The sequence below is a fragment of the Argiope bruennichi genome, chromosome X2 (genome assembly GCF_947563725.1).
Source record: "Argiope bruennichi chromosome X2, qqArgBrue1.1, whole genome shotgun sequence".
Classification (NCBI taxonomy): domain Eukaryota; kingdom Metazoa; phylum Arthropoda; class Arachnida; order Araneae; family Araneidae; genus Argiope; species Argiope bruennichi.
Genome location: NC_079163.1, coordinates 12614886 through 12629553, shown reverse-complemented (window position 1 = coordinate 12629553; position 14668 = coordinate 12614886). Strand labels below are relative to the sequence as shown.

Here is a 14668-nt window from a genome sequence, read left to right as displayed (position 1 = left end):
TTAAAAATGCTGTAATAAAAAAAAAAGATTTCATGGAAGTTAAAAAAATAAAATTCTAGTGAACTCTAGTTCATCTTTGTTACAGCAAAAATCTAAAAAGAATGCCATAAAAAATTCTTATGTAAATGTTATTTTAAAATTCTTATGCAAATGTAATTTTAAAATTCTTATGCAAATGTTATTTTTTTTAAGTTACCTGAGAACTAGTTTTTTTACTGGACAGCATATTTTCAATGTTTTTTCCCATTTCTTCAATGTCTGAATCATCGTCAGAACTAGAGTCTTCATCAGTTGACAATACTTCGTTTGAAGCCAAAACTCTGCAAAGAAATTTCGCAAATTCAGAACGCGCTTTGTTTAGAAGGAATCATATTCGAATATAACATATGAAATAATAAAAGAAACCACAATCATTTGTTTTTCTTTACTTTATTATCAGATACGACAGAGAATTAAATTCAGGAACTACAGGCAAAATTAAAATCATGCGCAAAATTCAGAAAATATATTTTTACTTGCCGTACTCCGCTTATATTTAATTGAATAAGGTATGGGAATTTAAAATACTAAAAATCAGAACTCAGAAAATGCTCTGTAGTGCTAAAAATATAATTTGAATTTTTAAAGAAGCTGAATTCTATTGATTCACAATTCCATCAGAACTCGGCTAACATCACATTCTTCAACAGTGAATAAAATTTAGAACATTTGTGAAGCTGATATTTACAAATTTACAAACCAGATTAAAGCTCATATTACTATAGTTAAAAAACATGGTGCATTGTTAAAATAAAACATTTCAACAAAGATATTTGCATTAATTTTAACATTAATCTCGCTTTAGAACTGAACTATTCAGAAAAATATGAAATTCTTTTACTCTAGCTAATTGTTGAATGAACTGATTATAATCTCTTTCCAACCATTTAAGTAGAATCTACTTATCCATAAGAACTAATATTAGTTCATGTCCTCAGAATAATCAGGAAAGATTAAAAATTAAAAACTGTTTAAATGAAAAATGTTAAACATTTTTAGGAAGTTTTTGTTAAGTATCGTCTAATTATTAAAAAACCAACATGCTAGGTCAAAAATATTTTATTTCCAATATGTACCTATTTTGTAAATCGAAGATTCGTTGACAGTCTTCTTTGTAACGCTCCTGATGTTCTGCTATGCTAAACCGATTTCCACGAGCAAATTTACTCATAGCTTCTTCTCCAGCTTTGGCTTGCTCAGTTGATAAAGTACGTACGACATCTATTACCTCCCAACGGGATAGCTTTTTTATCTACAAAAAATATTCGAAATTTCAAGAATACAATAATTACGAAATAAAAGAATGAATTTGAATGTATTGTAGTAAAGATGCTTGATATTTGAAAAAAAATCTTTAATGCATGTCATTAGGAAATAACTTATTTACAAATAACCAACCTTAATATGCCTAATTATGTGATACCTTCAATAATCAAAAAATTTAATTAACAGACACACAGAATATAACACTCTAAATCTGTACATAAGAATCCGCTGACGCAGAAGACATTTGCAAAATCCTTAAAATATATCTGCATTAAAAATATTAAGATAATACACTAAGACTTACAACTTAGAAAAGCTAAATATTTTATATATAATCTTCATCAGCTTTTGTTAAGACGCGGCTCAATGCAGAAAAGTGTGTAGAACCCTGTATGAAAACTATTTAACAGCAAGTAAATGGAAATACACTGTGAACCCTGATGAAGCTTGTGTTTACCTAAATGACTGCTGCAAAAATTGATCCTTTTATAACAGATAATGGAACAAAAAAAATGATCAGACCTAGTTTTGTCAATTGAAAGAAGGTTTCAGTATAGGGTTAATGATTGTCGCAGGGTTTTATTACAATTGCAAATTAAAAATAAGAAGAATAGGAAAAACACTAATATGAATTCAATGTATTATCAAGAGAACATTCTGCGTCTGCTATTTACAGAATAAATTCTATTTCTCTATTCCAAAATTTTCAAAGATAAAAACTTCAAAACAAAGTTTTAAATCATATATTGAAAAGTACCACTGAATTCCTTGAAAAAATGAAAGCTGATACAGGTATTATATATAGACCTTGTCAAAATATTCCTGTAAATCTCTGACATTTCACATATATATAATTGTGCCTTTAGTCAGTTGTAAAGAGTTCTTACTAAACAAAATCCCACCACGATTGATGAACAGTGGAATGAAACAGAAGAGGGATGGAAATAAGTATTCCTAAAAATTTTGGGAAAGCCTTTTCAATCATGGAAATAGCGATGCAGACTCATAGCCTAGAAAAAAAGGTTATTATATCAAACAATTTTAAAAAGTAGTCTTTACATTTTAAACATTCATTAAATAGCTCCGAAATCGTTCCAAAAATGAATAAACACCCTTGATATATTCGAATAAGAATTAATAAGTGCCTCACATATTTAATTTCCTGAAATGAAGGTACCATATATTTCATTTCTTATCTAGATAATGGTATATTTGGGAATTTACAAATTTGAGATTCTTTAAATATAAATACATAAACCAAAAAATATTTTAAAAAGCACAGAATATACACAATCGCTTTCTTAGATGCATTAGTAGAAACCCTTGATAAATTAAGCAAATGCGAAGACCACCTCTCCTTTTTGATGTTTTAAACAAATTAATATTACAGAAATTTACTAAACGCAATGATGATTGAAAATATATTATTAACAAATGATTATATCATTCATAGCACAAGTTTATAATATAAAATCCCCGAGTTGTCTTCTTTTATTTTATATCAAACTTGCTACCGGTACGTAGTATTCTGTTATTAAAGAAATAAAATTAAATCTTATATTAAAAAAATAATTTGCTTCTTCTAAATATTATTGTCTTTTTAATGATTAAGTATTGTCTTTTTAATGATTAAGCGAATATAAATATTTGAATATTTTTACACATTGTTCAATTTTTGTTCCATTCTACGGATATTAAATGATTAAAAAAAAGATCAGGTCTTATTGAAAGCCTTAAAAAATTTCCAAAATTTTAACATAAATACAAATTTTTGAATTGTTTCTTTTGTGATGCTCCACCCCCACCCACCCTTCACACTAGAAATTTAAAAAATCTACGAACTATGGTATCGGGTAATAATATTAGTATGACTTATTTAAATTATAAAGATAACTTGAAGTCCTGAGAAAAAAAAGAAAATGAATGCTTTTTTGGAGAACATATACATGTACTCAATAAATTAGATGTGGTGATTAAACGTTTTTCTCCATTGCAGCATAAAATGCTAATATCACCAACTTCACTGTTCATAAATTGTTTTGACTATAAACAAGAATACTAAATGAAACCTTAAACGCAACTCGATGAAAAAGAACGATGAATTAACAAATTATAATACCACCGGATTATCATTGTAATGCCACAGATTATACAAGAAATTGAAGTGAAGAAATGATTTTTTAGACACAATACAGAAAAGTAAGATATAAAATAAACTCTTAAACTGATACAAAACAGCCAGCACAATTTGAAGCAGAATCCATTAAACTAGATGCATGGCAGCTATTCTTCAGAATAGATGGAACTTTTCAAATACGGCGCAAACGATCCTACATTGCTGAAATTTCGATCTCTCAGAATTTTAAACATTCCGCGGAATACAGCGAGCGCAAAAATGCGAATGGCATCCGTTTCCGACTTAAGGCTAGTGACTGATTTTCACAGCTGCCAACGATGTTTCACTCAACTTATGAAAAAAAAACACTAATTTTGAATCCAATTACAATTATAAAAAAAAAATAGTTTTAAAATAAACTGCCCACACTTTTCCCGGCTTTTTCAATATTACCCGAAATTCCCGGGTTATTCCCAGTTTACTGATAGGCTGGCAATCACGACACAGTGTGCTCATTTCCCAAACACATTTACACTGCAGCTGAAACAAAATGTATTTAAAAAATGTTAATCTCAAAACAATCTCTAAGCCTTGATTGATCAACATTAGGAAGAATGAAGGGGGAAATATGATATTTAGAGTAGGCATTTTTTACAGACAATCTAAGTTCCATTGTGATTTGGAAATTCTTCACTTCATTTTTCAATTCGCTTAAAACTAAATATCTTGTGATATATATTTCTTCTTTAAGATTTCAAAATCAATATGTTTATTTAAAGACAATCCAATTTTAATTATGGTCCTGAAATAAAATAGGATCATCAGATTTTAGTTACACTCTTAAATTTCTGATAAGGCTTCTGACTTTTTAAATAATTTGACAGAAACTTATAAATTTCGATTTGTAGACACTTCAGACTCCTCACATTCAACAGAAATGCAAACCACATCATTAAAAAAAAACACGTCTAATAAAATTAAGTTGCATCCTTTTCTTCCAATCACTTGCAATTCACACAAGCAGAAACGAAGACTTTCTTCTTGTTACGTAAGAATGAACTTATCTAACAAACCATTAATAAATTTACTCCTGGCAAATGGGCTTCTCCTACATAGTGGAGAAGAGACTAACTCTACGAATGAAAGCATATATATATAGCTCGACATTCATGCTTCAAATCTCTTAGCTGCATTTTCGAAATTTTTTCCTAATTTGTAAGCCGATTTAGCATTTTTTCCCATTCAATCGAGAATTACTGATATTCTTTATAATGGCACACAATTCGTATATATATATATATATAAATAAAAAATAATAATAAAAAAAAAACGAAATGCTAAACTGACTTTTAAGAATATTATTTTTTCTAAGACTGGAAGTTTTCAAATAACATAACCTTTCCTATTTCTTGTGCCTAAAATGGAAACATTCGACGATCTCTCGGATAGGAGAACTTTGGTCAATGAGTGAGCAACTCGCGGTTTAATATGATAGATCGAATCTTTACTACACTTTGTAAAAAATTTATAAGACTTAGATTTTAATGCAGGCAATTAGCTCTTTTCAACATTCTAAACATACAACATCCTGTCTACCCACATTTGAATTTGCATTCTCTAAACAACTGGTTCCGTTTTTTCTCAAAGAAATTTAGACAGTCTTTTCTCCTCGCTGGAAAATCGCTGGAATAAATAAAACATTAGATAAAACGGTATCAATATCCCCTGTGGATAGGGTTTCGCCATGTTTAAGCAAATTGTTGACAACATGCAGGTTATAATTACCCATATTTAAAAAACAATGCTGAAACTTTTTTCATCAATAATTTAAAAAACTTCTTTATCGATAAACCATACATTGAGATAGCTAAAACCTTTCTCCAATCCAATTTACAGAAGGATTACAAAATTCTTGTAACATTTTCGGCTGCGGAATGATTCAAATATCTGGTTGGTGCTTTTCCCCATTCCAAAACTGAATGTGTAAATATATTTTCTTCATTTGCGAAGATGTAATGATTGCTTTTCTGAACATTAGTCCATGCATATTAAAATCAGCGAGACATTTAAATAAAACAATCTTAATGCATGAAGCAATGCTAAATGAAATTAAGAAACAAGGTTTCATAGCACCCGCTGGAGAACTTTTTGGGAACACTTTCGATACAAGTTTGAAATCTCTTTACAAGTATTATATGAATAATAATAACTTTCCATACATTTCAAAGACAACTTCAGCTACTGTAGGTATGATACAAGTCCTGTTTGCTTCCCCTTCAATCTAATTACACTGAGAGAAAGGATTGGTGATTATCAGCGTTCTCATATCAACACCCTGATCCCATTAGTGGTATTCCCAATGCTAAACCCCAAATACTTCTCTAAAAAAATAACAGATGTACATTTTGCCTATTTTTCTAGCACTCTGAAAAGATCCAACAAAAAAAAAATCAATAATTTTTCCAAGACTTCTGAATATAACAAAATAAATCTCAAGTAATTTCTAAAGACTGTTGAAAATCTATATGAAGTTGCATCATTTATAGATAGCCAAATCCTATATATTCAGCTCCAAAATTATGAACCAAAGAAAGTAAGGAGAATTCAAGATTATATACTTTCAGACGGAGTTAAGCTACTTTAAATGCCATGAATACTAAATAAAATGGAAACACTCACATTGAAAAACCGTACCAGTTACAAATTTTAGAAACTGAAAAGACTTTAGAAATATAAATTATAACTTAACCTAAAACACTTAGTGAATACTATGACTGAAATTCTTGCTTTATTGATGCTCAAAACAAGTTAGTCAGGTATACAACATTTCTACAAGTCACTAAAATGATAAACAATAAAATTATCACACAGATAAAATGTACAATTTTTAAACTTAATTTAAACGAAAAGAATTAACTTTTTCGAATAACGGTGAAGTAAACTAGAAAAAAATAAAAAAGTGCAATTGATATGTTTCTATGTTCATCTATTTTATATTAACATATTTTCTTGAATTTTTCTGAAACTAATGCATAGAAGCAAAGATTTTACTTGGCTTTGTTTTAAAACGCACACTACTTTAACTAGTAAAAATTCTAATCATTAAAACGCCTATTACCAATGTAAATCTATTTTTCTTTTTTACATAACAAGCTAAAATATCTTTTTGGAAAATATAAACACTGCTACTTTTTTCTCTTTGAATGCATTCAAAAGCAAATGAATTTTTAAAAATAAACACTTTACCTCTTCTTCAGGAACATTAAATTTCCGTAACAGTTGCTTAGCGTTACTCAAGGAAAGACGTCGTAGATCAGCGTCGGTTCCAGTAACAGTTTTCTTTGCAGGAGTTTGACTGCTACATTCTTCCTAAAGTGATTAATATACTATATAGTATCAAGGAAAAAATGTAGACTCGGAGCAGTATCACTCTTAATTTTTATAAATATGTTTTATTTTTTATCTCTTTACAATTACTAGTTACACCCTGATGAAATCCAGACATAAATTTCAATTAAATCATGCTAAAAACAAAAAGATTATGATATCTGTGAAATTGGCGTTGGAGATTGTGGTGAACTGTTGAAAAATCCTACGAAAAATTTTTTATATATATATAAATCTTGTTTTAAAATACTTCTAAGATATATACAACATTAAAAGATTATTAAAACCCAATAAAATATAAATTCTCTTCCAAATTCTCTGTATTATTTCAAAAATAAATCAAAACAAATGACATACTGATTTCAAAATCTGGTAAATCGAAAGTATATGGCAGTTGAAAACTGCTTAGGAATTTGAAAAAATTACACTGGTCTGATAAACAAAGCAAAAAAACGAGGGGGGGGGGCTACAATGATTTAGCCATGGAAGAATAATTTTTCAAATGAGAACACTGAAAATATTGAATATAAGAAATATAAGAATAAGAAATATTGACTAAATAATAACTAAAATTAAATATCAAAGAACCACATGCAAAAAGGTACACAAACAACAATTTTACTTACTTTAGATTGCTGAGGTTTGTTGGGAACTCGAACATATGAAAACCCTTCTCCACAACCAGTGGGATCAGCAACACCAGTAAGTTGGAGTAAACATTTTCCTTTCATAGCAGATATAAAAGCTCTGGTCGTATTCCAAGGAGCAGCTTTGACCTTAAAAATTCAAAAAAGCAAGAATATTTAAAATTGGTAAAATGAAAATTTACCAAGTTTTAATATTTTATATTTGAAGGATATTTTGGCGAAACTAATGACTGAAAATCAAGATATTTAGTGAAGAAATGAAGTCTTAAAATACTGTAAATAAAGGTTTGGTAAACACGGTAAATAACGATGGAATTCCAAAACTAAGGATTTGTTTGGTAATACATTTTGTAACTCAGTCAAAGCGTTCTATTTAGTATCAATAATGCGAAGAAAAGTCAGTGTAATAAGAAATAAAATTTCTTACTCAAGTGGTTTAGTAAACATAGTATAAACATGGGAGTTGAATTCGAAATACACAAATTAACCCATTCAACGCCAAAACTCAAAATCATTATTTGTTTTCGATGCAAACAATACAAGTTATTAGTTTGACCACTTATAATAGTAATTTAATGTAAAAATAAGGAAATTGCACTTACGTTTAAAAATATAGGGTGTTGCGTTGGCGCAACGTCAGCGGAAACGAAGTACGAATGTTGATCGTTATCGAGCACTACGCCGTATTTTCTTCACGTTTTAAAAACTAGAAATTTTTGTGAGCTTATTAAAGGGTGTAAAATAGTCAAAACACTTCTTTGAAAATTTTAATTTATTAAAAACTAACAAATAAATGTAGTTGACAAGCTTATTATGTAAGAATAAGGTGATATAAATTTCAAGTATGATATGCTTCACTAAAATTGTAGTGTAAAGCAACTTCACAAACATTGCAGCGATAAATAGCTGTGGCAATACTTGCAACGTAGTCTTCTACTGTCTGTAGACTTAACAATAAAATGTCCTTCGGATATTGGTTTTGTAAGCCTGAATTTGCTCGGACGGCTTGTAGCTGATCTTTTCTTATTTATCACACTATCCAAGGGCGTCTGTAACAGATAAAGCACAACATCTCGTCTAAAATCCAACAGTGACTTTTTACTTCCTTCTTCAGAAAATATTGATGTTCTCCAAGCATTTGTTAGTGCAATATCGATGAAATTTGAAAATATCGGCCACCACCATCTTTTGCCACGGACCCTAATTCTGTAATTGGAAACAGAATTGTCACACAAATCTACACCACCCATTTTCTGATTATACTGCTCAATGCAGTAAGGTTGGGCTACTAATATTTTCATCTTCTGATTTTTAGAGTATCGAGAAACATTTTTAGTGGTTCAGTGACCCTATTGTCACAACAGAGCTGTCGTTCCACCGAACAACAAGTATATTTTTGTTTTCTTCATACTGAAAAAAAAAAAAAAAAGATTGAAAATACTTGCACTAGTTTTGTCTTCTATGATTTGTTTGATACGATCAATTGAAGCTTTTTCTTCATTTTTTGGTTGAAGCCTATCAATTGGTTCCTTTCTTTTTCATCGTAATTCTTTATTTTTTAGCAGAACTTTTGGGAGGATCTAACTTCTTCTTTACATGAACTTCAACTTCCCCTGCAGTATCTCTAGGTAAAACATCACTATCGTTATTTAAAATATTTTCATTACCTTCTTCATCACTAGCATCTGCTGTTTCTGGAGATACGACAACAATATCGGTCTCATCTGTATCTTCGAAATCGGAATTTTGTTCGAACATTTTTTCAAAAGCTTCTTCTAACGTAAGATATCTTGTTCTACGCATTTTAAACCACAGAGGATAAAAAAAGTTGCTACCTATAAGACGCACAGTACTGAAATGAAATATTTCAAGAAGGATAACAGTCTACCCACTTTCCGCTGACGTTGCGCGAACGCAACACCTGATTTTACTTTCCCCTCCTCCCCCACAGAAACACCTGCTTTGTGAAATGTACTGACAAAGAGTGACCTGGACTAATGTATTTCACAGCCAAACACCAATTTGTTTTTAATTTTTATTTTTTTCTAAGAAAAACTGAGTTTGGAAATTTGAACAAAAAAAATGCTTAAAGTAAAACATCGATTATTAGGTGTAAAATAATTTATTTAAGTCTATTTTTTCACTGATTTGTTAGTAGTGCTCTTCTTTAACATAAAAATGTAATTTATTCAAAAATTTGTTTAATCGTTATTTTTTTATATTTATTTATATTGACCGTTGCGTCAACGCAACACAAGCGGTTAATGGGTTAATTATTACAAAAAATTCTTAAAAATCACTGCGTATATAATTCTACATTTTATTCACAAGGTTGGGAATATTTTTAACCATCTCTCAATCTGGCCTAATAAAAGAAAAGAATGTAAAATTTTACATTTTAGATTAAACCAACACATGTAATTCACCTGCATTTATTTGTTTTCAGTATAAAAAAAAGCAAACCATATATACTTGTAAATTATATAGTTTATAGTCCTACAAAAAAAATGGAATTAATTCAAAAGTCATGCTTCAATTTCAATTGATTAAAAATCAAATTGTAGGTAATGGAATTGATACCATTATAAAGCTAATTTTAAGCGATGATGTGAAAGAATGTTTGTTCAGAAGTTATGGCTGATAAACCTAAAATCCTTCAACCCTCATTGCATTCTCCTTAGAGTGGCATATAAACATTTTAAAAACTCTTTCTAAGTGTTAAAAAACATATCTGTTAAATTTCCGTTTGAATTCATGAAAAAACGAGAAATTATATGAAATTTAAATAAATGGACACACGATTTTATATAAGGAATTAAAAAGGCTTATTCAAACTATCAAAATCATTTTTCCCTTCATAACACAAGCATAATAACCAGTGATTTAAAAAGATTATTATGAAATGGATTCAAAAAGAAAATCTAAAGTGATTTGCGAATTTCTATTTTAAAATTGCTTACAAAATGTCTAACCCATAAGGTATAGTCAAGTTCAGTTCATTTTAATAAGCTTTCATATGATTGATTATCTCAAAACAATGCTAACAGAATTAGCCAAAATTAATTTCAAAATCATTTTTTTTTTACTTATTTTATCTGCAATCCTGTCAGTCATTATGAAAATTTATACAAATACGGTTGGACAGAAGAAAAAAAAAATCGTGAAGTGTAGAGTTAAATACGCACGCAAATTACGAACGTGCTTCCTTAAAGAAAAATTTTACAGAATAATATTTCTTAGTTAAATTTCATTTACTGTTAATTATCTTTCGATTTCTATTAAATTTTGTTCCCTTAAAAAAATCCCTCAGCTAAAATTTGGGTGTAAAAGCATTTAAGCACCCATTTATAACATCGCTTTAATTGCGCTTTTCTACAGCACTTCCTTCCTTTCAAACTACTTGACAGAATTTTAAAAAATTTAAAAATCGCATTTGCAGTAAAAGGAAATCTAAACAGAGTTAAAATTCAGTCCTTGAAGAAACTTTCTTCTTCAACGAAGAGCAGCATGCTGTACCTCCCCCCTTTTCCCTTCCCCTGAAGGTGAAAAGATTTAAAAGGAAAATTGACAAACTGTTGGCAGTTAATGAGTATGTGTATTTATATTATCATAATGCGATAATTGCCCGTTAAATTTAAAATATTTCCAAAATTTTAAAAATTATAATAATTACAATGATTTAACAATCACCCACTTCATCATCCATTTTCATCTCCATTTCTTCATCATTTTCATCTTCTGGTGCAAATAATGATTTCTTACCATAGCCAGCTTCCTAAAAAAACATGAATGAAATGTTACTATTATGAATATATAACTCCAAAGATACTTTTAACATATCATTTTTTCATGGCGGAGAAAATAAACTATAATGAATTAACTATCTGAAAAGCACCCATTACGGTGTAAAAAAAAATCTGTTCTATGTTAAGAAATGGTCACATGCAACAATTCACTTCAACGATGCAACAGTCTAAAATAATATATCTTACATGTGAAATGCTAAAATTTGAATACAATATCCAACTACTCTCTCAAGCAGAACGCACTTTGTGCTCGTAAGGTGAAAAAAGCACTTGCTCCAACATAAAATATCACACAGTTCATATAAGTTGCTCATGACTTCTCAATCTGCATATTTAATCCTTTCACTTTAACTAATAGCAGATAGAATTTTTTTTATTTCGTTTATCTAACAGAAATGGAATTTTCCATTACAGTTGAGCTATGATAATTTCTAAGTGAAAATAAAAATTACTTTTATTTTAACTCAAAAACTGAACTTTGAAATCAACAATAGTAAAAGAATATCAAGCAAAGCATTGTGTAATGTTTGGGACAAGGATTTTGTTCGTTCTTTATAAATTCAGGATCAAACTATTTTCCTACACGTTCTTGAATTAACACTTGTAGCATGTGGCAAAAGCGAAATCGGTAATTTCATAGGTTACTGCAGAAAATAAAAGTGCAATTCAAATATTCAACAAAAAAAACATTATTAAAAAAAATTTAAATTATGGCATAATTCAGTCGTAAGTCATTTCCCTTAATAATAATGGAAAATTAATAAGAAATTGCAGGCATTGAAATTGTATCACTAAATCCTAGCATTAGAAAATCAGAATGGTAGGCAACTGAACTGCAAATGTAATCGCAATTTACAATCACAATTACCAGGCATTGCAAAGAAGTTTTTATTTTATAAATTTTAGCAATTACTGATTCATCAATTACATAAAGTATAATTACTTCCTTTAATATCGATTTTCGGTTTATTTTTTACTCAATATATATTGAAACAACATGTTCTACATTATAAGTACAGCTAATTCAGCTACAATTCGCCTACTAAAGGGCCCACCCTGCATTAGTTTCGAATATGCCTATTCATACAAGAAAAGGTTGGCTATTTAACACATCTTATTACATTCTTATTTCAAAATGCAGAATTAATTACAAATAGCGTTCAGAAATTTCATTCACAAAAGTTGAATTTCAAGCAACATCTAAATAAACCGAAAAAGGAAAATATACTCCTATTTAAAAACTATTTCCATATTTCACAGTAAATAATGACAAGTACACACACAAAAGCAGTAATTTGCATCTATAGGATATTTACAGAAACTACCGATATGGAATTCATATAAAGCTTTAAATTGATCTTGATCACCCACTTTCAATCTTTCTTCAGCAGCAAGCATTCCATAATAAGCGCAGCACTGCTCTGGGGATACCATAGCTCTGATTTCATCTTCAGTAGGAAGTCGAAATTCATTTTTCAGAACCCACCAGTTCGAATCAATGCCTAAAAACAAAATTCAAAATAGTTGTCAGATGTCATATTCAAAAAATGTGTTCATTGAAACAATAACAGCAAATAATACGGAAGAAATTGCCAACACGAAAAAATATCTTTTTCAAATAAAATTAAGCTTTTTAAAAACCAAAAATTAAAAAATATTCGCTTATTATGTAAGTCTGGGTTTCAGTTTCCTTTCACAGATCTTCATTTAAGATACGCATTCTAAAAATAAAAATATTAATTTTATAAGCTGAGGAATATTTTATTATTTTTTTCTAGCAAGTAAATACCTTTTCAAAACGAAAAATCTTACTTGAAATCAATACAAATAGAATCTCAAATACACCGTCGGCCTGCATAAATTAAGGCAATAAATATAGTAAACGAAGGTATCCCAAAAAAGTGAAAAAAGTTTATTTTCCTTAAACACCGCAATTAGATACATACTTTTAATTGCAAAATTTCCTTAAATAATGCAGGCAACAAATTGAAAACAATTTGCCTTCTAAAGATCTTCATAATAAAAAGTAATAAAAATTTATTTTATATACGAACTTGTCAATGTTTTTCTTGCATTCATCAATGCACAATGCTTCATGCTTCTATTTACAAAATTAGCAGAGATGTGTTGATTTCTAAATTTAGAAGTACTTATGACAAATTAAGATGAAGACATTTATTTTAAATGTGTAATCTATTTAATACAGAAAATCTTTCGCATGCAATTATTTGTTTAGTGCTACAGCATCCAAACATCGTAACAAGAAAGGAATTTGCTTTTGTTCACTCTGATTCGTCGCCAATTGCAACTTTCACTTTATGAAGAAGGAAAAAGAAACATTCTGTCAGAGAAATAACAGATATCAAACAAGAAAATAAAATTCTTTGCTCACAATTGTGCACGTGATATTAAAATTTTTTAAGACCGTATTTCAGTAACGAGCACGTTTTGAAGACAGATGATTTATGCTGTATATAATTGTAATTTTAGCCCACTACAGAAGAATTCAAATGTCGTTTTTCCAATTCCCACTATCTCTCTAGGAAATGCATTTACAGAAAGGTACAGCTATTATAAAAAATATGACTTATTTCCACCAGGTGGAATAAGAAAGATGCATTATACAAACAGCGAGTAATGACCGGAAGCCAAGGCGATATTGATGCCAATCTTATGGGATGCCTTTGGAACAAATCATTAATCATTATATTCTAAAATGAAACATCACGAAGGGGCGAAAAAATAGTGTTATGTCCCTGGTGCCATCTGCATTTACTAAACCACTGATAAACGACTGAGGGCGAAAAAAAATATATGACGTCCCCGGCGTCTGCTACTTTCACTATGCAACAGTATACAAATGATGCAAAAAATGACATTGACTTATTTTTCAGCTATCTTCATGCTAGTGAATGAACTGTCAGTTCTGGAAAAAATATTTCAGTGTAATAACTAATATTCCTTGATTATTCTACAGATTCCTTACTATCAAATCATGACCAATGTCTAAGTTTAATGACGGGCCCTACTTCAGGGAGAACAAAGTCCTTCAGTAATGCCACTAACATTTACATTGGTCCTAGCTTCACAGTCAAACGAAATGAAGGAAAGAGGAACAATTGCAAGGGAACAAGTAGAAAACGTCGGTGAATGCCTGTCTTGGTAGGAACTCCAAAAGAGAACACCGAAATATGGATTTTCTTCTTAAATCATAATTGTGCGCATGTAAATAATGCTTATTTAAATCAACATTATACAAATAAATTCATGCTACCAAAAAAAGTATAATTCCTTATATCAAGGTTCAGGACATGTTCCATTATGAGAAATTAAAACTGCATCAGATAATTGTATAGTATTAACCTAGTAAATGTGAGTTTATAAGCTCTTATTATTTATTTATATAA

At 29.5% G+C, this 14668-nt stretch overlaps 1 protein-coding gene across 2 annotated transcripts in view; it reads right to left on the bottom strand.

Moving 5' to 3' along the window:
• LOC129960084 (transcription initiation factor TFIID subunit 1-like) overlaps positions 1 to 14668 on the bottom strand; it is a 110742-nt gene that overhangs the window by 29062 nt on the left and 67012 nt on the right. For both annotated transcript variants that reach the window (XM_056073178.1, XM_056073177.1), the window contains exons 19-24: positions 12633 to 12763; positions 11150 to 11230; positions 7435 to 7584; positions 6668 to 6790; positions 1116 to 1291; positions 197 to 320 (exon numbers count right to left, since the gene is read on the bottom strand). In XM_056073178.1, the coding sequence (XP_055929153.1) occupies positions 197 to 320; positions 1116 to 1291; positions 6668 to 6790; positions 7435 to 7584; positions 11150 to 11230; positions 12633 to 12763 (785 nt within the window). The remainder of the gene's footprint in view (positions 1 to 196; positions 321 to 1115; positions 1292 to 6667; positions 6791 to 7434; positions 7585 to 11149; positions 11231 to 12632; positions 12764 to 14668) is intronic.